The sequence below is a fragment of the Glycine soja genome, chromosome 18 (genome assembly GCF_004193775.1).
Source record: "Glycine soja cultivar W05 chromosome 18, ASM419377v2, whole genome shotgun sequence".
In the NCBI taxonomy this organism is placed as follows: Eukaryota; Viridiplantae; Streptophyta; class Magnoliopsida; order Fabales; family Fabaceae; genus Glycine; species Glycine soja.
This window is the reverse complement of record NC_041019.1, coordinates 57,438,050-57,460,935: the sequence shown is the minus strand read 5'-3', so window position 1 is coordinate 57,460,935 and position 22,886 is coordinate 57,438,050. Positions and strand designations below refer to the sequence as shown.

General features: G+C 34.5%; 2 protein-coding genes across 2 annotated transcripts; one reads left to right on the top strand and one right to left on the bottom strand.

The window, feature by feature from the left end:
- Positions 1-76: 76 nt before the first annotated feature.
- On the top strand, positions 77-4,544 carry LOC114396142 (2,3-dimethylmalate lyase-like). Its single transcript, XM_028358033.1, has 7 exons — positions 77-479; positions 543-824; positions 899-1,103; positions 2,815-2,883; positions 3,271-3,494; positions 4,257-4,293; positions 4,411-4,544. Exons 1-7 carry the CDS (start codon positions 141-143, stop codon positions 4,527-4,529), a joined length of 1,275 nt encoding a protein of 424 aa, XP_028213834.1. The 5' UTR covers positions 77-140; the 3' UTR covers positions 4,530-4,544.
- Positions 4,545-9,554: 5,010 nt separating this feature from the next.
- LOC114394442 (clathrin interactor EPSIN 2-like) lies at positions 9,555-17,684 on the bottom strand. Its single transcript, XM_028356018.1, has 14 exons — positions 17,460-17,684; positions 16,612-16,694; positions 16,426-16,477; positions 16,140-16,219; positions 15,980-16,058; positions 15,638-15,721; positions 15,362-15,507; positions 14,747-15,085; positions 13,674-13,715; positions 13,478-13,570; positions 13,213-13,406; positions 11,962-12,149; positions 10,513-11,632; positions 9,555-10,390 (listed from the first exon to the last, which is right to left on the bottom strand). Exons 2-14 carry the CDS (start codon positions 16,644-16,646, stop codon positions 9,927-9,929), a joined length of 2,916 nt encoding a protein of 971 aa, XP_028211819.1. The 5' UTR covers positions 16,647-16,694; positions 17,460-17,684; the 3' UTR covers positions 9,555-9,926.
- Between the last annotated feature and the right edge of the window lie 5,202 nt (positions 17,685-22,886).

Sequence of the window (22,886 nt, the reverse complement as noted above, 5' to 3'; positions counted from 1 at the left end):
TTTAACATAATTTTTATAGTAAAAAAATAATTCAATTTTTATAAACACGAAATAATAATAATAAAAAAAAAGCCCCAGCAACCTTTTCCCCTTATAATATTATCCTTGCGGGTTGCGAGGGGATAGGGATAGGGATAGGGATGGAGAAAGTGAAGGTGCTTCGGCGACTCCTTGAGACACCAGGGGTTCACCAGGGGCCAGCCTGTTTCGACGCTCTGGGTGCGAAGCTCATAGAATCCGCTGGCTTCCCCTACTGCATCACCAGTGGCTTCTCCATCGCCGCTTCCAGGTTGGCTCTGCCCGACACCGGCTTCATCTCCTACGGCGAAATGCTGGAGCAGGGCCAACTCATCACCCAAGCCGTTTCCATTCCCGTCATTGGCGACGCCGACAACGGCTACGGCAATGCCATGAACCTCAAGCGAACCGTCAAGGGTTTCATTGCCGCCGGTTTCGCAGGAATCATTCTGGAAGACCAGGTAAGTTTTGTTTAATCTCCGATGATCATGGTTTTTCCATAATTAATTAATTGGATCGATTAGATTGCGCCGAAAGCGTGCGGGCACACGCGCGGGAGGAAAGTGATACCGAGAGAGGAGGGCGTTATGAAGATTAGAGCCGCCGTGGATGCGAGAAGAGAGAGTGGGTCTGACATTGTGATTGTGGCGCGCACGGATGCTCGGCAAGCTGTGTCCTTGGAGGAAGCGTTGACGAGGTGCAAGGCTTATGGGGATGCTGGGGCCGATGTTCTTTTCATAGACGCACTCGCTTCGGTTCAAGAAATGAAAGCTCTCTGTCAACTTTCTCCCCATCTTCCCAAACTCGTATGTATTCTGAATTTCAATTCTTGCTGGCTTTGTTATTATGACATAATTAAGGAAATTCTTAACTTGTTTAGGCAAATATGCTTGAAGGAGGAGGCAAAACGCCTATACTTAGTCCTCAAGAACTTGAAGACGTTGGTTATAAACTTGCTATTTATCCAATTTCCTTGATTGGGGTTTGCATACGAGCAATGCAGGATGCACTCACTGCTATTAAAGGAGGCGCTGTTCCTCCTCCGGGAAGCATGCCATCTTTTGAAGAAATCAAGGACATCGTAGGTTTCAACTCTTATTATAAAGAAGAGGAGCGTTATGCTACAAGCACCAATCACCAGCCTTAAAAATTATAACAGAGGTTGGAGAGACCAATCTTAAACAACAGCCCTTGTACTGTGTGATGATATCAGTCTACTTTTATTCTCAGCTACTTTTAACTGTCTTTGGGATATGTTCATTGTTCAATACCGAATGATGAATATCGATCTTAATGTCTGTCTGTTTAGTAGTATTTTATCAAAATAAATAAGACCCGTCTAATTAATCATGGAGTAAATTTCGTGATAAATGGCAAGGTTGCTCAACCAGTTAACGATGACAAAATTGACTTTTTCATGCTTGTCGTCAAGGATGCATGTTTGTGGATGCCGATGTAGACGGAGTGAATGAGGTTGAAGGTGATTTTTTCGCACACGGCGGAGGTTAGGGTGGCCACAATTTCCAAACATTTAAAGGTTTACTATAGGACAAAAACAAACATAAAGGCTTTGAATATGTATTAAACTTATTTTATTTTTTAAAATAGAATTTTGAAAGTTGATTCAAACTTTAAAATAAAATAATTTTTATCAGACATTTTTTTATTTGTTAAAACAAAAAATTACTTTTAAAAGGGTCGTATTTTCTTTCTTCCCATAATTTGTTATTTTTTAAATTTGTTATATATTACAGTAATATTCTTTTTATATCAATTAAATTGCAGTTAAGATGTAAAGACCTTTTTTACATGATCATCTAAAAAAAATAAATTTGTCAGGTACAATAAAATTGTTGACCTTTTCATCAATGACTTATCAATAATGTATGAAAATAAATTCATTAAAACTGTGTAATTCAGTTCAAATCAAAATAATTTACATTTTCAAATTATTTCTTCATCATTTTTTGTAAAATTTAATATTTATTTTTTCACTAAGTCCCTCAATTGTGGAGAATTGAAGAAAGAAAGTGAGGAATGAAGGTACGGGCAGAGGCAGAGGGTGGTGGCCTCTTCCGATATGAATCAGCTGCCAATATGCTTGAAGGAGGTGGCAAGACACCGATACTTAATCCTATGGAGCTTGAAGAGATTGGTTGGGGTTTCTATACGAGCAATGCAGGTCACTTCTCTTCCTTCATATTCAGGATTGAGGCATGAGACGTGCTAACAAGTACTTGTTTGTTTAATGATTTGTTTTTAGTAATACATCACTACTCTTGACTGCAGCCAATACTAAGTTAACCAGAATGCCTGCCAATCCTATCCATCACAATAGTATGTTTGGCAAACTGATATACCAAAACAAGTAGTAATTTCAAATGTGGTAATATACCAAAACATCATAATGCCTAACTAAAGCTCCAAAGGGAAATAAAAGAAACCAACCTATATAAATATGCTGGAGCCCTGCCAAAGACAAACCTACTAGGAATGAGTGCAAAATAAGAGAGTGGTGAGTTACACAAACTGAGAGTGTCATTAATTAGATCAATTGTACCTTTACCTTTTAACTCCTTTATAATAAGCCTAACTGTTGAACATGAACTCATTGTTCTTTAAAACCTATTTCACCCTTTTCTGATTTTTCTTTTCAAAGTATTGTTATCATTTTATTATTTGCAGACAAATAATATGTATGGTTGCATTTGTAGGATTCACTCACTGCCATTCGAGGTGGCCGTATTCCTCCTCCAGGAAGCATGTCATCTTTTGAAAAAATTAAGGATATCTTAGGTTTCGATGCTTACTATGAAGAAGAGAAGCGCTATGCTACAAGCACCAATCAACAGCTTTCCAATAGAGGTAGGATCTTAACACAAAAATAAGTAAATGATAACCCTTTACTTAAGTGAAGCACTTAACTTTCATAAACATGTGTTGGGCTTGGGAGGGGTTGGTTGATATTGTTGAATAACCTTATGAAATCATCTGATTGTTCCACGCTGAATATCAAATTAACTATTTGATTAGTATTTTATCAAAATAAATAAAGGTCATCTAATTAACTATAGATAGTCACGACTCAAGAGAAACTTAGATAGCTATCTTTTCATCACCGAATTTCTATGTTTCAGCTCTAGGGGAGAATCAAAGACAGAAAGTAAAGTTCTGATGCTTATATTCACATTGTAAATATATATTGTGCATTCCATTCTTGCATTCTCGTAGTAATAATTAGTTATTTGTCAGAGAGCAGTAGCCTATACAGTATACAACGGAGAGATCAAGTTGATAAAGAGCAGACAAGTCAAAGTTTCAAAGATCCAATTGTGGAAGTAATAACACCTGATGATGTGTACAATAAATATGGTGCAGATAGTTCAAGGAACCCTTTTTCTGGTATCTGGTCTCGAACTCTCAGAGTAAAAATAACTGGCAGAGTTGGATTTGAGAAACTCGATCTTAGGATTCCTGTAAGTTATCATACCTTTCAGTGGCACTGAAAAAAATAATAATGATTTATTCATATTAACTGGTCAGAACTAGTTAAGGATGCGGCCTACTGATTTTCACTTTTAAATATGAATGATTTTACCATAAGTTGCTGCAACTTTATTTTTAGAATTCCAATACATTGTGGATTCCATTTACATGATTTCTTTTTTATTCTAGCCCAATTTCAGACATGTCAAAAATCCATGTGTACTTCTACTATTCTAATTTTTTTGCTTGTCCCTTGTGCTTGCAAAGTGGCATATATTGATCTCACTGTTCTTTGCTGCTACCGTTGAAACTTCGTGAACTCCTCTAGTTTTTAATTGAACAATTCGTCTTGGGAAGAAGAACTATCAGATATGTTGCATTCAAGTAAATAATTGAAGTGATCCATTTGGAATCCAAATAGTGGTGTAAGTAGTATAATTGGACATCCCAGTTTCCTGAATTAACCACCTTTCTTCAACCACTTTGTGCTTGCCCTTATTCACTGTTATTTGGAAAAACAGAAAGAGAAATGCAATACAGTACACATGACTTTTGTTTTATAAATGCCAATCTCCAACCTGTTTGTTTTGTACTGCATCCCCATGTATTGGTTTTACATATTTTCTGTGGTAATCCCTCCCTGGTCAATAAGTTATTCATCTTTAAATTATGTGTTTGTTCAATTGAATATTGCTCCAATAAAGATTTCCTGTTTCCTTTTTCTCATAATACACGTAATTTGCTATATACAGGCTGGGTTTCTGGATGGAATCACAAACATAGTTCCTGGTACTATTACTATCTAAAAATTATTGTAGTGTATAAATAGATGTGTATTCCGAATTTGTGACTCAAGGCTTCTTTTTCACAATTTCTGTTGGTTATATTTGTAATATCTCTATACAGCTTTGGGTGGCCTAAACATCAAAGAACTGTTGGATGATGTGACTGAGGAAGTTGGGGGGAAATTCTTGTTAGATTTTCAAGACAGGATGGGTGACAGAATTCAAGTATTTCTGGAGTGATTCCACATGACTTTTCTCAAGTCTAACGGTAACTTGTTGTGGACTACTGTTGTTTTATTTAGATAAAAGAAGAAATTAATCAACATAAAAGGAGATTACAGAGAGATTGGAGGATAAGAGATCCTCCTTAAAAAGAAATCAAGCAAAGATACCCTCTCCCTCAAACATAGATATCTATTAAGGGAAACCCTTTTAAAAAGATCTTGAGCTTTACACCAACTAGAAGCCAAGTGCCATATCTTACAGAAGCTTCTCACTCAGAGAGCTCTCTTTAAAGACATGAGAATCACACTCCAACCATATATTCACCAAAGAGCATAGACGGTGTACTGCCACAAATTTGGCTTTACTTCTACCCAAACCCAGCAAAACTGAGTAACGAAATTTTGGCTTCCTTATTTGAATGTTATCTGTGACACCCTCTACCCCTCACATATATATTAATAAAGGAATAAAAATTCAAATATTAATTAAAAGTATTTTTAAAACATTTTTAAATACAAGCTTTTCAAATGGGTAAAAGGCTCACGTTCACTTTCTTCTACATCATATTCAAACTTGTCCAAATAAATAATAAAGTCATCTCGACTCAAAGAAAGTCATATAAGTCTCATACAATTAATATAGAACCTATATCCTAATGTCACATCCTATCAGAGCGTGGTGTTCCCGTGTCCTCTAGCATGAGGTTCTTCATAGTCATCCACCTATTCATCTGCTCCCCCGAACACAAGTTCAAGATCATCACAGGATCCAAACACAACAACACACAGGGAGTGAGTTATCACATTCCTAACTAATAGAGAAACAAGACAATTAAATATACATATTATATAAATGAGATACCACTTGCTTAAACATAGCTCACGTAACTTCACCACTTCGTCATTCAAAATTCACTTTTCAATTATCAATCACATTACACAAGAATCCCACACTTCGATCAAGATATAATAACACATCAATTAGCAAGCATATGCAATAGTTATGCTAAGACTCAATTCTATATGCAATGTGGTACCATGTCAGTGAAAAACCACCCTGGGGCGCTTAGGAGTACATAACAAGACACACCACACAATGGGTTTGTCAGGTCACTCTCACTAAGTAAGATCATAGGGAGACCAGTCAGGGTCACGATGTTTTGCGAGAATGCTCCAACCATATGAGATCAGCATAGGCTTAAAGGAGCACTCAAACCCGGTGACCCCCAAGGCCTACACTCCGAAGAGTCCGTCAGGGCCTCTCCCTCCTGATTCAGGTCCAACCCCTAAAATAATTTTTTTTTTACATGCAGACACTGCTCATGAATTATACAATACTCACGACCTTACACTCGTGTTTTAAACACGTTCAACACAATTGCGCTACGATTTAACACTGGTTCCTAAATAGGAAACCTACATTTTCTCTTTAACACTGCGCATCAACGCTTTTCTCAAGATAACGCTGGTCGGATATTGTACAATTCATGGCTTACAACACAAGTAATTTCACATCAAGTGTTAACTACACACTTATCCACAACTAGAACTCATTCACAATTTCACATCTCATAGTGTCACAATCCACCATCACATGTTTACACGTATCTCACAAATTAACACATGTTCAACTTTACACTTATACTCAATCTCAATAACAATATTATAATCTCAAAGCAACATGTTATTCTACAATTCATCACATACTCACAATTTGAATTATCATTTCATATCCTCAATATAACAATTTATATAAAAGACTATCACAACATGAGGACTAAAACCCCTCAAATAATATTACACAATTATATCCAAATCATAGGTCCAAATATACAAATATCAAGAGCACAATTTATCAAGCAATTTTCATCAGGACATCAATATTTTATTTATAATCATAAAGGAAAAATTGCAATTTAACAAACATCCCAAAATAAAATCCCAATTTAATCCTCTAAGGATCCCTACACATGTTCTCACTAATCCCCAACTGTGAATAACTCATCCCTTACCTCTAAGCGGGCTCACGTGTCTTCAGTCAGCGATAGCAACATCTCTAGCGGTTCCCGGAAATTCTTTCAATTATTCATCCGACTGCTCCGATAGAATTCCCAAACGTCAGAGAGACGGAGAAGAGATTGAAACCTCCACTTGTACTGTCTTCATACGATTCCTTTTTCTCCCTACACGAATATTGTCTCGCAAATCCCAACGGTGGAAGCGTGCGGAATTGAATTTCGAACAACATATCCAAATTTAACAATAATCCAACGGTTAACGAAACCGGGATCGTAGTTTTACCAAGACAGCTCTGGGTTTCTGCGGGAAAGAAAAAGGCTACAATGCGAAGGGTTTTTCTCTCATTTAAGACCTGATATCGAAATTCCCAACGGTGAGAATGCTCGGAATTGTGTTGCGAACATGATACTCAAATTTCACGACGATCCAACGGTGAACGGGTTCGAGATCGTCGTTTTTCTGAGACTTGTTTGGTGGGCTGCGGGAAAAAGAAAGGGTTTTGAGAGAAGGGGAAAAACGAAAATGAGGCCAAAAGGAGGCAGCTGACTTAACATAACTATTTATACCTAGGGTACTCAGCCTATTATTTGCTCTATATTTATTTATTTATTTATTTATTACTAAAAAGCTTTTTAAATTTATTTACGAAAAAATGGGATGTTACATTATCTATGGCTCCAGATTAAATGTGTTTTTTTGGAGGGGAGGGGGGGGGGGGGGGGTTGTCTGTAATTATAGTTTTATTTGATTAGCTAGCTTCATGCTCTTTCCTATGGTGGAATATGTGATCAGTTACTAAACGAATGCAAAGATTTAGAAGTATTACCTTTTCCTACTAGTAGGTTTTCTGAAACCTATCATGCAATGCTAATAGATCATCTAGTTCACTTTATTGCTTCTGATATTTATTGACTCTGGAATCTTTATTTCGGCCATAAATTGATATAGCATCTGGGAGTTTATTCTGAAACCATAATCAAGAGAGATTTTTGGGTTCAGAACCAAACATGTCTTACTTTTAATTTGTGCATCGGGCTAATAGAAAGTTGGAAACATGTTTTCTGACTGGTGGGAACCAAATCAGAAAAGATAAATCCTCTTTTCATATTGCATATTGACCAACAATTCAAAGTACTTGATATACAACAACTTCCCTTACCATAAATTCTTACATTCATTGCCAAAATATTTCCTTCTATATTGTACATTGATATAAATATAATGTTTGAAAAATGCAGAATCCAACAAGAAAACTATGTTGTGCTCCTGGGTTATCGGTGTTGCATTTTCAACTTTTTAATTTCTTATCTCTCTTTTACTATGGTACCCAGTAAAAAATTATTCTGTTCTCTAAAGAAAAAGAGCTCTCAGACTGCCTGTGGATGTAGGTCATATGAGCTGAGCTACACTAAATCTGTGTATTCTTTTACTTCCTGCACCTTTTTTGTTAATTCTCGTCTTTGGCATAACATAAGAATTTACCAAATGGAAAGGCTCTAGATTGTCTTTCTTTCATTTCATTTATGTAATTCCAGATTGTTGAATTGTATTACATGACAATCGGTAATCATAATTGTTTTACTTACAAATTTCTTTTCTTTGGTGGTATAGTAATACATATTTAGTTTTGTTTAAGTTTTTGTGCATTACTTATATTCAAGTACAAGATTGGAATAAGTTGGCTTGTTTAATTGCACTTCTGAACAACCATTAACTATTGTGACACCATAAAAAAATCAATTTCCTACAATATCATGTCAGGAACATTTGGATGAGAAAGCTTCGTTTCTTATATTATATTCGTTGATGTTGATGATGATGTTCCAGGAAATTGATGGTTCATATTGATGAAGGTGATAACTGGAAGCTAAGAGTTTAAAAATATCACATGGATTTATTATCCAAATACTGGAAAAAGAAAAGGTTATCACAATTATAATCAGAAATGGGAAATTTCATGAAACTAATTTTGCCCTTCGTTGTCAACCCATTTTTATATTTTATTTGTTCTGGTATGGAGAAAAATTCGCATGTCCTAAATTACTAAGACAAGTTTACTGAGCGTTGAAACTCCCAGTTTCATGCAAAACGGCGTCTATTTTATTTAACGTGCTTTTTTCAATCTCTACTTTCACTTCAACTAAATTATTTTTAAGCAACTTTTACTAGAACTTAGGGTAAACGTGATAGATTGGATTCCCAGTATACTGGTTTATATTTAATTAACTTTCAAAATGCAATTACAAATTTGGAGGCTAAATAATTTTGAAAAAGGTAAAATTTTGCAAAAGGAAATGTCAGACATAAGATTCTGGTGTCAACACGAAAAGCAAGGCATCGGATTCGTCACTAGAAGTCCAGTGTCCAACATAGAAAGCAATTAAAGCATGGTATCGACGCCACCAAAGTCACGAATGTCCAACACCCAAAAGCATGGTGTCAACACCATTCATCTAAAGCAATAAGAATCAGATAACTTTTAACGAAAGTATACAAAACCAAAAGCATGTATTAAATCTGCATCTTATTTTACGTTACTTGTTAATGTTTTCTTTTATCAATGCTTGATGTCTTTTTAGTATCAATTGCTACACGGGTAACCCTAGCTTTAAAATTATCCAAAAGGAGGCTCCCTCTGGCTGTAAGTGTAGATGGCTCTACTAGACAAAAATCAAGTAAAAAGTCTTGGAAGCCACTACCAAGGGCACTAAAAAAAAATAAAAAAGATAATTTTGAATTAAAATCAAATTAAAAAAGATGAGTCCTACAAAAAAATTACAAAATTTCTCTCTACCAAACACACCAGAAGAGAGATGAATTCCATTACATGTTAGTTCCCAGTAGACTACCTAACAGAACTCCAAAATATGAGAAAACTTATAATTCAGAATTGGGGGCAACAGTATTTAATAAGGGTCTCGAGTTGCATTATCAGAGTTCAGTATCCCAGCAAGAATATCTATTAATGAATTTTCAGCAAGAAATTAAAAAGCTTAAAAGAAAAACCAGTGAATTCCGATCCTAAAATAAAAGGTACAATGGAAAAATTATATTAATATCAAACCACCTGTTGGTGTTCAAAAAATGAGGAACAAGCACAGAAAGCAATAACCCAAGCAAGGTTATTATATCCAGTCACTGGTACACAACATTGATGCTCAAAGCACCTACATAAAGGGTGACCCAAAAAGAATGGTAACAACATATTTATAACAAATACACGTACGTCACACTGGGTCACTTTACAGAAAATTGCAGCTTTAATGATACACCGCTATAAACCCAAAATGTAGACTACTACTAGTAGCACTGGTATTGGCATTTCTCTTTCACAACTTGTAGCAAAAAACAATCAGTCATACTTCACCTTGCTATCTAGGCATAGTGTTCTATCTCATCGGTAGCCGCCATATGGCTGTTGACCATAACTACCATATGGCTGTTGACCATAACTACCTGGACCCATCATAGAGTTATTATAATTACCTGGTATGTTGGAGCCAGGAGGCAATCTAGTTGGGGGTTGCATCTGGTTATGGTATCCTTGTCCCATACCCATTCCCCCCATCCCCCCCATTCCCATACCCATAGATGTATTCATGCCTCCATAGCCTCCCATACCCATACCAACACTAGGACCATTGCCCATGCCCATGCCCATGCCAGAACCCATCATTGGGTTTGGAGGAGGCCTGAGAGAACCAGCACCAGACCGACCCATACCTGAACCCGATCCCATAGCTTTACCCATAGTTACAGTTGATGTTACAGCCGTGGTAGTGGGCTTCTCCATTCTCTTTTCCCTCCTATTAATGGCTTCAAAGTCAACCCCAATATCTGCTAATGGATTTGTTTTAGCTGCATGAAGAAAAAAAACATAGAAGTTAACAATTTGTCCATATAAGATCAACACCCTACTTAAAGTATGCTGTAGAAACTGAAATGTTACAAATAGCATGTTTTGAAGTCCAAGCACTCACGTCCAGATATATTCAAATTAACCAATCCCCTGCTTAGTGTATCTGCCCAAACTGTTGATTTTGTCTCAAACTTGTCCTTGGATGGTTGAGAAACTAAAGAATTTGATTGTGAAGCAAGTGATTGATTGGTAATTGGTGAGCTATGGGGGGTGGCATTCCCTTGTTGTCCAGTAAAGCTCTGGCTGTTAAACTGTGATGGCTGATGAGTTGGAGAGTGAGAAGACAAATGCGGAGCAGTGTGAGCAATAGATCCTCCATGATGGGGAAAGTTGGTGCCCTGTGACAGCTGTCCTGTTGGAGCTTGGGGAGCCATGTGTGATGGAAAAGCTGCCATTGATCCAAAGTTTCCACTATTCATATGCCCATTATATCCATTTTGGGATTGAGGAGACATGTTTGGAGATCCACCCTGGGAGTGCAATCCACCATACATACTACCTGATTGTGCAGGTTGGCCACCTTGAGAAGAAAAAGGTGACTGCATATGTTGGCCAGTAGGCGATGAAAATGCATGCAAGCCAGGTTGACCAGCGTGGGATGAAAAGGGTTGTTGTGCATATTGACTGGAGGGAGATGAAAAGGATGATTGTACTTGTCCTGGTTGGCCATTAGGAGCAGAAAAGTGTTGTTGAGAAAATTGATCTGTAGGAACTGGAAAGGTTTGTGCGGGTTGACTGGTTGCAGCTGAGAAACCTTGCTGGGGGAATTGGCCCGTTGGTTCAGAAAATGGTTGTGAAGCCATTTGACCAGATGAAGCTGGAAAGGAAGGTGAAGAAGGATGGTCAAAAGCAGGTGCTGAAATGTTTTGCTGTGAATGCATCTCAGGTAATGGTGCAGGAGGAAGAATGTCTGCAAGAATATCTGTTTCTGGCTGTGAAGATGACATATCTTGAGACGGAAACTGAGAGTTTGCAGAGAAAGGTTGAGCGTCAGAGGAAACAGGAGCAGAGTATGGTACAACAGAAAATGAATCCCCAAACCCATAGTTAGAGTTTGTTTCTGCATTAAGACCATTTGATTGGGAAGGCTCAATACTCTGATATGTCTGGGGTTGAGATGGAGCAGTTTCAGTGGAAGTAAAAGCCTTGAATGGCGAGTCACCAAATGGATCTTCAAAAGACTGCCAAACGTCAGACCAGCAAATATATTATTTAAACAAAGATTAACAGAGGACTGTTTTATACACACTAAGATGCAGATGTATCTAAAAGATCATTCAAAGCCAAGTTATGAGATAGATATGCCCTTTCTAGAAATAGAAAATAATTCTCAGAATTCTATCCCCCATCATTTTGGTTAAGTAATATCGTACACATGCTAAATCAAAAGGGACAAAAAAAAATGGCATAAAGCTGACAACTATAAGAATTCCAAGTAAAGTACAAATCCATTCTTTTTAGTACTATGTCAAAACATAGAAAAAGTAAAAGCAATGGAGCAAATACCTACCTGATCAAAATTATTGGACCCAGATGGTGCTGCTGCAAAGGAAGCTGTTGATCCAGAATTTGCATCAGGAGCAGCAGTTGCTGATGCAGCTGGTACAAGAGATAATGCATTTGAAGAGAATGAGTCTGAGAGGGAACCGAGCAAGTCCATTTCAACGCTGTTAGTGGTGGCTGGGGCGGCAGGAGCAGCTGAGAAGAAATATAAAGATATCATGGGTACAAGGCCTAGCAAATGTTATTTTTCAAAGAAAGTAGTCTTAAAGCATTAGTGCAAGCTCTTCAAGACCACCAATGTTATGTTTGTTTCAGCATACTTTTGGGGAAATAATCATTTTTTTAAAAGCTCTCTCAAGAAGCTAGCAAGAAAAACAATTATTTCTCCAAAATAAACTAATCCAGACAAGAACTCATTTCAACATTAAACTCCCAAATGCTTGCCAATGATAATTCATCAAATGTCAATTATAGTCAAGCCATTGATTTCATAAGTATATTGGAGCAAAGTATGACTAGAGTGTTACATCTTGACCACAAACCATGCCATATGGCTGTCACATACTACTCAAAATACGTATAAATGAAAAGAATTGTTAGTATAAGCTACATCAATGAATGGCCAACTTTTCCCACTAAAGGATGTAGGCAAATTATTCTTATTAATGGATCTTAGATTCAGTTTCAAAAATCTTCCAAATTTATGCATGAAACAGCGTGTATGTAACCACTCCAGAGTCTGTATGACACTAAGTTGTCCAAGGATAAAAATCTAAAACTACAGAAGAATCATCAATAAAAGGTAGCCAGCACTTATTTCACAGTCCTGGTTACTAGAAATGAGGGCAGCAGAGAAATGCAGTGAAATTTTTCATATTGTCAAACTAAGTGAGGCAAGCCCATGGTGTTTAGGACAAAAAACCACATTGTTAGAACCTAGGAGTATAACAGATATATACTCAGCATGAATGCTCCAGGGATGGTCTAAAGAAAACAATATTTGTAATGCAGAGGCATATGCAAATCAAATAACAAAGAGGCATATATTCCAAACTTCCATCCCTACAATTAAAACAGCGAGCCCACCTCCACCTATGAAACTGAGAGATGATTTACTGAATAATAATTTGACATGTACATACAAATTCAACTCAAACATGCAAGAATTATTCAAAACAAGAAATTAGGAAGAACTGTTACAAGAATACTGATTACAGACAGAAAACCAAGTGACCAGCATAATACTGTAAATAAACACCTGATGAAGGACCACGTGGGTCAAAAAAGTCATCAGTCGTCTCAGTTTCCTGGGCTCCAGATGCAGCAGTAGTTGCTTCGGTTGGATTATTGTTTACAGGAAAAGATCCCGTAGGAGCAGAGATTTGACTAGGATTATCATTTACATGAGGAGAGGAGTCTCTAGGAGCAGATGGTGCCGAAGTTTCCGCATCTCTACAATCAAAATAATATAAGTAACAGATTCTGTTGTGAATAAGTGATGTCAGTAGGATAAAAGTTTGAACCTTTCACTGTGTACAGGGCTGCGAGATTCACCAACAGCTTCTTCATAGCTAGGAGGAGCACCCATATTTTGCTCAGAAAGTTTCCGCTCAAGCCTGCCCATTTGTATTGTACATTGTCAACCTTAAAAATGCCTAGCAGCAATATGCATACAGAAGAGAGAAAAGGAGTATTCCTAATTTCCTATGACAAATTTACCTTGCTTCCAGAGATTGGTCTTCAGCTTTAGCATTGCTTCCGCTGAGAGATCATAGCATAAAAATATAAAGTTAGAAGCACGAATGATTCACATCACAGGGCAAATAGTTCACAACTCTCTTTCTAGCATTTGAGTACAAGAAGATGAAACTAAATCCATATTCATATTCTGACAATTAAATGGCCAAGGACAAGCAAGATCTCACAAAACCCCACTTTAAATGGGAACAAATATAAAACTTGTTTTGACCTTTTTATAAATTCTTATGCATGAGATAAGACTTCATTCCAATAATTTTGTTAACAGTCCAAAAATTACATGCCATTTTTTTACCACTATGTAAAGTATAGTACTCCTATGCAGTATTTATTTAGCAACTTAGCTTCTATTTTAGTGACAAAGTTATTTGAATTTTGAAATGCCATGAGAAGTAAAATCCTCATTTCACAAATTAATCACTAAGTCAAATTTCAAATATAGTCAAACATAGATTGTTAAAGGTTTGTCTTTAATATTGATGATTAGAATTTGCAACTGAACAGTATACTACTTAAGCAGGATGGAAGAAGTACTGACATAAGAACAAGAAAAAATTGCTCAATCTATATTCCATTTTAAAATAATTAGAACAAAGATCAAAACCACGTAGGTGCTGAATAGTTTGGGTTCTCTACACCATCTGTTAAAATTTGAAACTGAAAAGCTTGAAAATGTAAACCTATTTTTCTCAAAATGAAAGCTATCAGACACTAATGAACAGCCTACAATTCATCAACTTGAAGCAATAATGTGAAAAGATGAATACAAGAACAAGAAGGTCATGCGGCTAGAACTAAATGAACTTCTAGAACTAACTATTGAACAAAGGGTCATGCATGATGCCCCTAAATGCTCAAGCATAGAAAAGGATCAAAATTTCTATCATTCACTTCCACAGATTCTCAAGATACAGGTGTATTTTAACAAATTAGGGAGAGAAAAAACTTAACAGTACACTTGAGACTCAAGTGTTTAAAAGCTTGAGCTAGTCTAGTCCTTAGAATTACAGGGATTAAATCATATAGGTTCGTACCGAGATGAGTGTTGTCCATCATCATCACAACGATCTCTATCAGAGCTCCTGCTTCTTGTGTCATATTGGTAATCAACGCTTCGGCTTCTTCCCCTGTAGTCGTCATCTCTGTAACCATCCCTGCCATAACGATCCTCATAATCTCTGCCATAACGATCTCCATCACGACTATGTTGATCATCATCTCTATTGCCCCATTCTCTTTCTCTTCCATAACCATAGCCATTTCTATCTTCCTCCCTGCTTCCATAACGATCATCATCATATCGGTCACCATAGGCTCCACTGCTTGAATGTGAACCAGGTCTATACATTCCACCTGCTGCATTGTTGCGAAACCTGGTGATTCATATAAGACAGTTAATATCTCCAAGAGATTGAGATACTCACATACATACATTCACACAAATTTCACTGTGTAGTTTAGATCTATAATCCAGAAACTAAAAGGACATACAGATTATCATATTCTAAAACTCAGGAAAGATAAAAAGAAAATATCTACTAATGCAATGTCTTATGCTTGATAATCAAGGAGGTATATATAAAATTTATAACACAACTGGAAAATAAAAAAGTAGAAAATATCAATAGAATTAATGAGAGGAGACTTACTTGTCCCTGTTAGCAGCAGCCTTCTGCCTAACTTCTATGATTCTTTCTTTATCATTCACAAGGATAACCAGACTTTGAGATTTCTTCCTGACATTGTTTCCTTGATCTCTTCCACTGGAATCAATATATTGAAAATCGGACAATGTCTGTTCATATGATGATTACAATGTTATCAGGTCACATAATAAATTTTAGATCATCTCAACAAAACTAGGCACCTGCATTGCAATAACTAAGTATATAAATTTAAAGTAGGATTGACTAAATGGGAATTACTGATATTTGATAAGCATGTTCTCTGATCTCATCTATCACTCGCTCTGACCCATGAGCCACCAAGTACTCTAGTACTGTCAAAGCCTGATGTTTAACAAAGGGCAGTTAATACAGAAACACATAATTTAAGAAAGTAAGATCAACAGCAAATGCAAAAAAACAAAAAAGATAATTCTTAATGTGCAACAACCCATCATTACTGCAAAGGATATAAATGAGTATTAAGACGGATTTCACAAATTGGCATGTACACTGTCGAGTTGATGGTAACAACAAGAATAAACAAGATTAGCAGCATCTGCTAGCAATTGTATCTAAAACATAAAATAGTTTGATCAAAACCTTGTAGACATGTCGCCAATTCTTGCCAGTGTCATTAATTCGCTTCCAGATTACTGACATGATCATCTGGTATTCATGACTGCATGGGTGCTTAAAAATGAGATAGTATGTAGTAAAAATATACAATATGTCAAGCACACAATTAAGTAACCAAGCTTACGGGTTTCTGGTTGCCTGAGCAATATCGGCAAGAAGTGATCCATGAGGACCCCATGGTTCATTGCTGGTAGCATCAAGAACCTAGAAGAGGGGAGAGAAAGCAATGAATCTACTTCACATTTTGCAAAATAAGATTATGATACATAAATTTAAGGGTAATTAAGATCTATTTCATGAGCAAGTATCACATAAAAATAAGTTAGATTTTGCATAGATCATTACAACAGTTATCGTGCTATTATTGGCGCAATCATATTTTCATAGCAAACTTTTTTAAAAAAATATACCTTCTGTTCAATCCCAGGAACTTTCAGCACTTTCTTATTTACTTCTCTTTTACTGCAAGAATACAATGAAGAGTAGAACATTTACGAAATACAATTGGCCACTAAAATAGTGATAAACACCCAAAATAACAATTTTATACATGACATCGAATCATATGCTAATAAATAATGAACAATTATACTTACAGGTCCCTAACAGTTTGACCAATAACCTTCTTCATTATTGCTGGTATTCAGCAAAAGCTACAAACCAGCACAAAGGGCCCTAACTGCAATGTACAAATGAAGCTCGCTTGAAAAAAAAATTCACACATTGGTTCAAGAAAAGCTTAGAGTTTCCCAACAATATAATGGCCACTTGGATTCCAAGAGGATGTTTTCAAGCATTATTATCTGTTTGTTGTTGTATTAATATTTATAATTTAATACAGCGGTTTACAATAATTGTCAGAAGATGCCAGCTAGTCAGAAACTTGATACATTTATCAAATAAGCCAGACAGCAGTAAAAAGCAATTATGAATGTTTGCAGTCAGCACGGTAAATAATATAACCAGTGAAATGAAACATGTATAAAGCAATAATCATAACCTCAAAATTCAAACACAATTATATAAGATCAACAAAGGAATCCAAAAATAAGTCCAACATGAATCTTCTTCTTCTTCTGAGATCAATCTTAATTCTGAAAACGTTTATAAGAAGAGGAGAGCCTTATTATCCTGAATCACATCTCAAATCTCACCTTGTGGACTATCAAACTTGAAAAAAATTAAAACACATTGAATGAAACACTGTCATAGGAATAACAGAAAACAACCAGAAGATCCAAAACATGATTCAACCAAAGAGATAGAGCGGAGCTAAATCAAATCCCAAATCTAAGGATGAAATTAAAAAAAAAAAAAAATCGGCCACGAAGAGAGAGCGAATAATAATAATGCATAAAAAAAAAAAAAGAATGAAAGGAGATCGAAGAAGTTGCAATGAAAAGGTATCCAGATCTGATCTGAGAGATCAAACGAACGAACGAACCTGATCCAAAGGAGACAACCAAAATCGTCGGCAGAAAGGGGAAAGGAAAGACCAACGTTAGAGAGAGAGAGAGAGAGAGATTGCAAATTCGCAAGAACTCTCTGAGTTGTGTCCCAAACAATAATAATAATAATAAGTTGTAACAGAGAAAAACACAAAAACGCTCTCTCTCTCTCTCTCTACAATTTCGGAGTTAATCTCAAACGGGAGCATAAAGGACGAGCAAGACAGCGCAACTTACACGCGGGGAACAATTACCTTTTTTTATTAAAAATTAGTTACTGCAAAAATGATTCTTTTATTGCCTATACTTTTATTATTATAGGCCATTAAATTGAAAGTATATAATGATGTGAGTGTAGGGGGCATTTGATGAACGGCTTCAAGTCCTTGTCTCTGTTGACACAATGACACCAATGTCCCAACTTAATCTCTTACTATTATTTCTTAGTGGATCAACCGTCTTTTTTATTTTATGATGCTTTTTGTTTTTGAGTTCAAAGCAACCCAGCTTGTGTTGACAAGGAAAAGGAAAGTATATATTTTACTTTTTGTTCTGGAAAAAAAATTGAAACATGTTCCTATGCCAATCTTTTTTTTTACCATGACAAATTTTCATTGAGATTGTGAACATATAAAAAATGAATATTTTTTTTAATATAATTTATTTTATAATCAAGAGTCAATTAATATTTCCATGTATCATTTAATTAAAAAAATGCGAATATCTATTATTTATGTTGATCGATTCTTGGGGGTATGCCAATTCTGACCCTTCACTTCTATCGGACTAGACTTTTGACGCCTTCTGAAAACAGCTGATACAGAGTTTTCTTCATAGAAATACTAGAGTACGTATTTCCATGGTGCATCTTAGTTTATTTCAATGGGGTAAAAAAAAGTCTAGAAGCTATTTGTAGTTAGCAATCTTAGGCTAACTTAATCTAATTAAAGAAATTCGCAAATGGACATAAAAGTTGGAATTATTAGTAATTTTTTTTTTATACCACCACAAAACTGGCAGAGAATAATAAGAATTTACGAAAATGATATAGTCACTGTTTCAAACTTAAAAGAATAAAGGATAATAATACGTCCACCACGTATATGATCTTTTATGAAACTGGTCTCTTTTCGATCAATCTTATCAAGATTGTAGTTGAGTATCGATTTCATTAATAGAAGTCAAGTAATGTAAACTTCTTCTTTTTTTAATTTTCTTCTTTATTTGATCTATTTTTATTTTTTTAGTCTACTAAAATTCATGTTACTATAAAGAAGAATTATATAACTTCATTTGAAAAGATTCACCATAAAGGCAAAATATATATAATGAATTCGTTGGTGACAATCCATTAAAAAAATCGAGAGTTACTAATCACAAATAAAAGTTAAATTTCATAAAGTAACAGAGACCAAGTGTGACAATATTCTGATGAACTATTATAAATTTATTCCATTTTCAAAAAATACTTTTTGTCTTTGATGAAACATATTTGATGGGTGAGTTTTAAACTATATTTACTTTTTAATTCTTAAATTGTTACATGGTTTGAATTTTTTGATAGTATATTATTTTTATTGAATTCTTACTTTTTTTATATTAAACTAGATGTGATTAGTCACATGGTTGAAAAAGATCATTTGAGAGAAACAAAGAAGAATGGAAAAATTAGGAAATATATTGATGTGATTCTTGAAAATTTAGAGTGAGTATTTATTTTTCAATTATAGTACTAAGTTATAAATTAGAAAATTTTGACTAACTCAAAACGATGCCTTACATTTTATATATAGATTATTTAAAATTTCACACTTAAGTATACTTTGTACGTTAATTAGTCATAAATAATTAACATTTTATGTAATATTTTTTAAATTTAAATATATTTTTAATCCTCAAATATGAAAATATATCTATTTTACTTCCTCAAGTTAAAAGTCAAATTTTTATTCCTCAAAGTTAGGTAATGGTTTTTTTAGTTCCGTTAAGACCACATAATCTCTAATATGATAAAAAAAAAACTTACAATGATAATTTTTTACTACCAAAAATTTTGTTTAAAATTTAACCTTTAAACATGCTTTCTATCATCCAAAAACAGTTAGAATATGTCAAAAATAAATAGAAAAAACACGAGTGTCTCTTTCATTAATCATCACTACTATCTCTTTGGTTATTGTGTGATGAGACACCATGCTTCTCGTTCTCTCTCATGGTGAGCCAACTTTTTTCTTGAACAAGGAACTTAATTTCTTTGATATGATGGTAAAAATGTATGGACCCACATTTCATAACAAAAGTATGAATACTTTCCAATTTGAAAAAAACAATAAAATAAATAAATAATATATTAATATTTAGGTTTAATGTTCTACTCTTGTTTATTTTTATAAATACTATATGATTTTTGTAATTTATAAATAAATATATTTATCCTCTTTTTGCTTTCTCTCCAAAATTCCTCTCTCAAAATCATATCCTTAGAATATATTTGCTTTTATATTGTTAATTCTTCACAAAAACTAATTATTTGAAATTAGGTTTAAAGTCTCTCCCCTCTCTATATATAAATAGAAAAATAGATTTACATAAAAGATACTTAAAACTGCAGTACCTCTTATATAAAATTTTGGAAAGAAACACGATTAAGATTTAGGGGATATGCAAATTATTATGCTCCTTTATAAAACAAATATTGACAATATTATTGCAAACAACACAAGAGGATAAAAGAATTTCACCATAATTTGAATGCAATCATAAACCATAGACAATATTAATCTACAAAAACAAATGAGAAATCGCTAAAAGCAACCTGCATTGGCATCAACATTTCAAATCTTACTTCCTCGTCTTGATTTGTCGCTGCCTTGAACTTAGTACGTATAAACAATATGTGCGATGGCTACCAAATAAATAGAAGCAAACTCATTCGAGTCATGAAGATTGTAGCTTAAAGATGATACATTCAGACTGGATCTTATTCAAAGAACTTGTACAACAAATAAGATGCTTGAATCTGCTCTAAATGGAACTTGACTTTATTCTAGGATGAATAGTACTAGAACCTGAAATAAAATTAAAGTTTTCAATACTTTCAAGATTTTAAATGAACATTAAATAGATAAATATATATTTTGAGATTAATAACTTACATGTTGTGGTTTGTGCTTATGCTTAATTTGAAGCTTACTAGTAGATGGGTGGCGGAGGAGAAGCATAGATGTAAACCGGTGGTGGAGGAGACTTGGTTGGCGGTGGAGGACTAATGGGAGATGGTGGAGGAGGACTCTTGTAGTAATAATGAGGTGAAGGTTGAGGTGACTTGTAATAATAGGGTGGCGGTGCTGATGGAGAAGGTGGTGGGGTGACTTGTGTTGGACATTTTAGTGTAATTGATCTCTTTATTATGTTAAAATAAGAGTGCACGCTTGTTTTAATGTAATAACGAGATGTTCGGTTTAGGCAAAGGTTGGAAGTTACATGGAAGTTACAAAAACTTCCATCAACGGTTGGAAGTTACATGGAAGTTACTAAAACTTCCATCAACGACAGTTTTTAAAATAGAAAAAACTTCCATCAACCGCCAAAAACCACCTGTTCTTTGATTATAAATAATCATTCTGGTTCAGAAAGCATAACATGTGAAAAACTCACAAGACCAAAACAAAACTCTTGAATTATAATCTTCTGATTTTATCCGATTGAACAATTTTGGTTGAACCCCGAAATTTGATTTAATCTGAAAGTGTTTATACACGACTTCAGATTTATCCAGGATTATCTCGATTTTTAAAATTAACCAACAACTTGTAATAATACCGAGGTAGAGGAGGTGATTTGTAGTAGTAGAGAGGTGGAGGTGATGGATCTAGTGGTGGAGGTGACTTAATAAGGAGAAGAAGAAAAAAACAAGAAAAATTACATGCACGTGAATGTGTGAATATGAAATAATAATTGTTTTATACAATACCCTAAATCATAAATGAAGAATGACACTCTAAGTAACTTAAATTAAAATTTGCATATGTTCCCATCTGCGTCTTACTACTGTTACCGTGCATATTCTAGTTAAGAACCATTTTGTTGTTGTTGTTGCTGTTGTCAAGTTAAGAACCATGTTAGTCCCTTCATTGTTAAATGGCAGTCAATGCCGTGTATTACGTCTCTGAATTCAACTCTAGCTGTTTAATCGAATTTGTGATAAATAATTATTGTTGTTAATTTTTAGTATTGCATTACATCACAATCTCATATTTTTCTCCTTTATTATAATTGTCATGTAAAAAAAATTATTTCAAAATAAGTATGATTTTGTTTTTAATAAAACATTAATTATTTTTTTATATCTCTTCTAATATTAATATTAATGATAAATAATAAAATTTATCAATAAATTAATAATAATATAAAATTAATTTTAACGACAACTATTTTAGAACCGAACGAGGAGAACTTGTGTTCAGATGTTTGCCGTTCAGCGTCTAATAATTAGCCCTATAGCTGCATCAAAACTTGGTAACTTCCCAACTCATTTACTTTTCCTGCATCAAAGCTCCATATCTGTCCAACATCCTATATTAAAGCTTGGTATTTGCCTAACATATGCATCAAAACTTGATGATACCTATATATCCAAAATGGGGAAATATCCTGTTTATTTTTTTTTTCTCTTCATTTCTATGGCTTTAGAAAAATAAATGGTGCTCATGTCAATTTTATTTATTTGTCAAAAACTTTAATAATAGAAAAAATGGAGAGGGAAAAAAATAGAGAGCATCTTAACCCATCCAAAACCTACATCAAAGCTTGAAATTAAACTTCTCATGTGCAAAAGATTCAATTTCTCTAAACCAATCCGCCTCCATGGCCACACCTTTCCAAACTGTTTTAAATCTAGTTAATATTTGATGGATCAATTTTAATATCCAAATCTAATTTTTAGGTTCTACTAAAAATGAAGTTCATTTCGTATGCAATAAACATACTTATCACACACACACACAAAAATACTTATGGAAACCACAATTCTTTTTTTTTCGAAATTAAAAACCACGAATATTCTTTAATCTATTGAATTAAAAATTAATCTCATTTGCAATCCATAACTGTGCTTAGTTTACCCTGTTAAATTATCAGGTGAATGGTTTTCATAAACAGTGGGTTGTACTAATTTATGAAAGTCATACCGTTTGCATTGGTTTTAGCGTTAGACATTGGTTTATAAAAATTTTCATTAGATCTTTAAGTAACATTTTAGATTTTTTATTTTTAATATAAATATTTATATTAAACAATTTTTGTTTTTTTAAACCATAATTTGACTATCAAGTGATTGAATCAATTAATGTTGGTTGTTTCAATTTAATAAGAAACCTTGAATTTAAGTTACGGATATATAACTTTGTTAAATGCTGAATTTT

What these genes read in the sequence shown, in the direction of transcription:
- LOC114396142 (XM_028358033.1), top strand. Translation starts at nt 141, where the DNA reads ATGGAGAAAGTGAAGGTGCTTCGGCGACTCCTTGAGACACCAGGGGTT. An exon ending in CTCCCCATCTTCCCAAACTC is followed by an intron (nt 825 to 898) that starts GTATGTATTCTG and finishes TAACTTGTTTAG; the next exon opens with GCAAATATGCTTGAAGGAGG. An exon ending in TCAACAGCTTTCCAATAGAG is followed by an intron (nt 2,884 to 3,270) that starts GTAGGATCTTAA and finishes GTTATTTGTCAG; the next exon opens with AGAGCAGTAGCCTATACAGT.
- LOC114394442 (XM_028356018.1), bottom strand. Translation starts at nt 16,646, where the DNA reads ATGAAGAAGGTTATTGGTCAAACTGTTAGGGACCT. An exon ending in GCTGCTGCTAACAGGGACAA is followed by an intron (nt 15,086 to 15,361) that starts GTAAGTCTCCTC and finishes ATGAATCACCAG; the next exon opens with GTTTCGCAACAATGCAGCAG. An exon ending in GGTCCAATAATTTTGATCAG is followed by an intron (nt 11,633 to 11,961) that starts GTAGGTATTTGC and finishes GACGTTTGGCAG; the next exon opens with TCTTTTGAAGATCCATTTGG.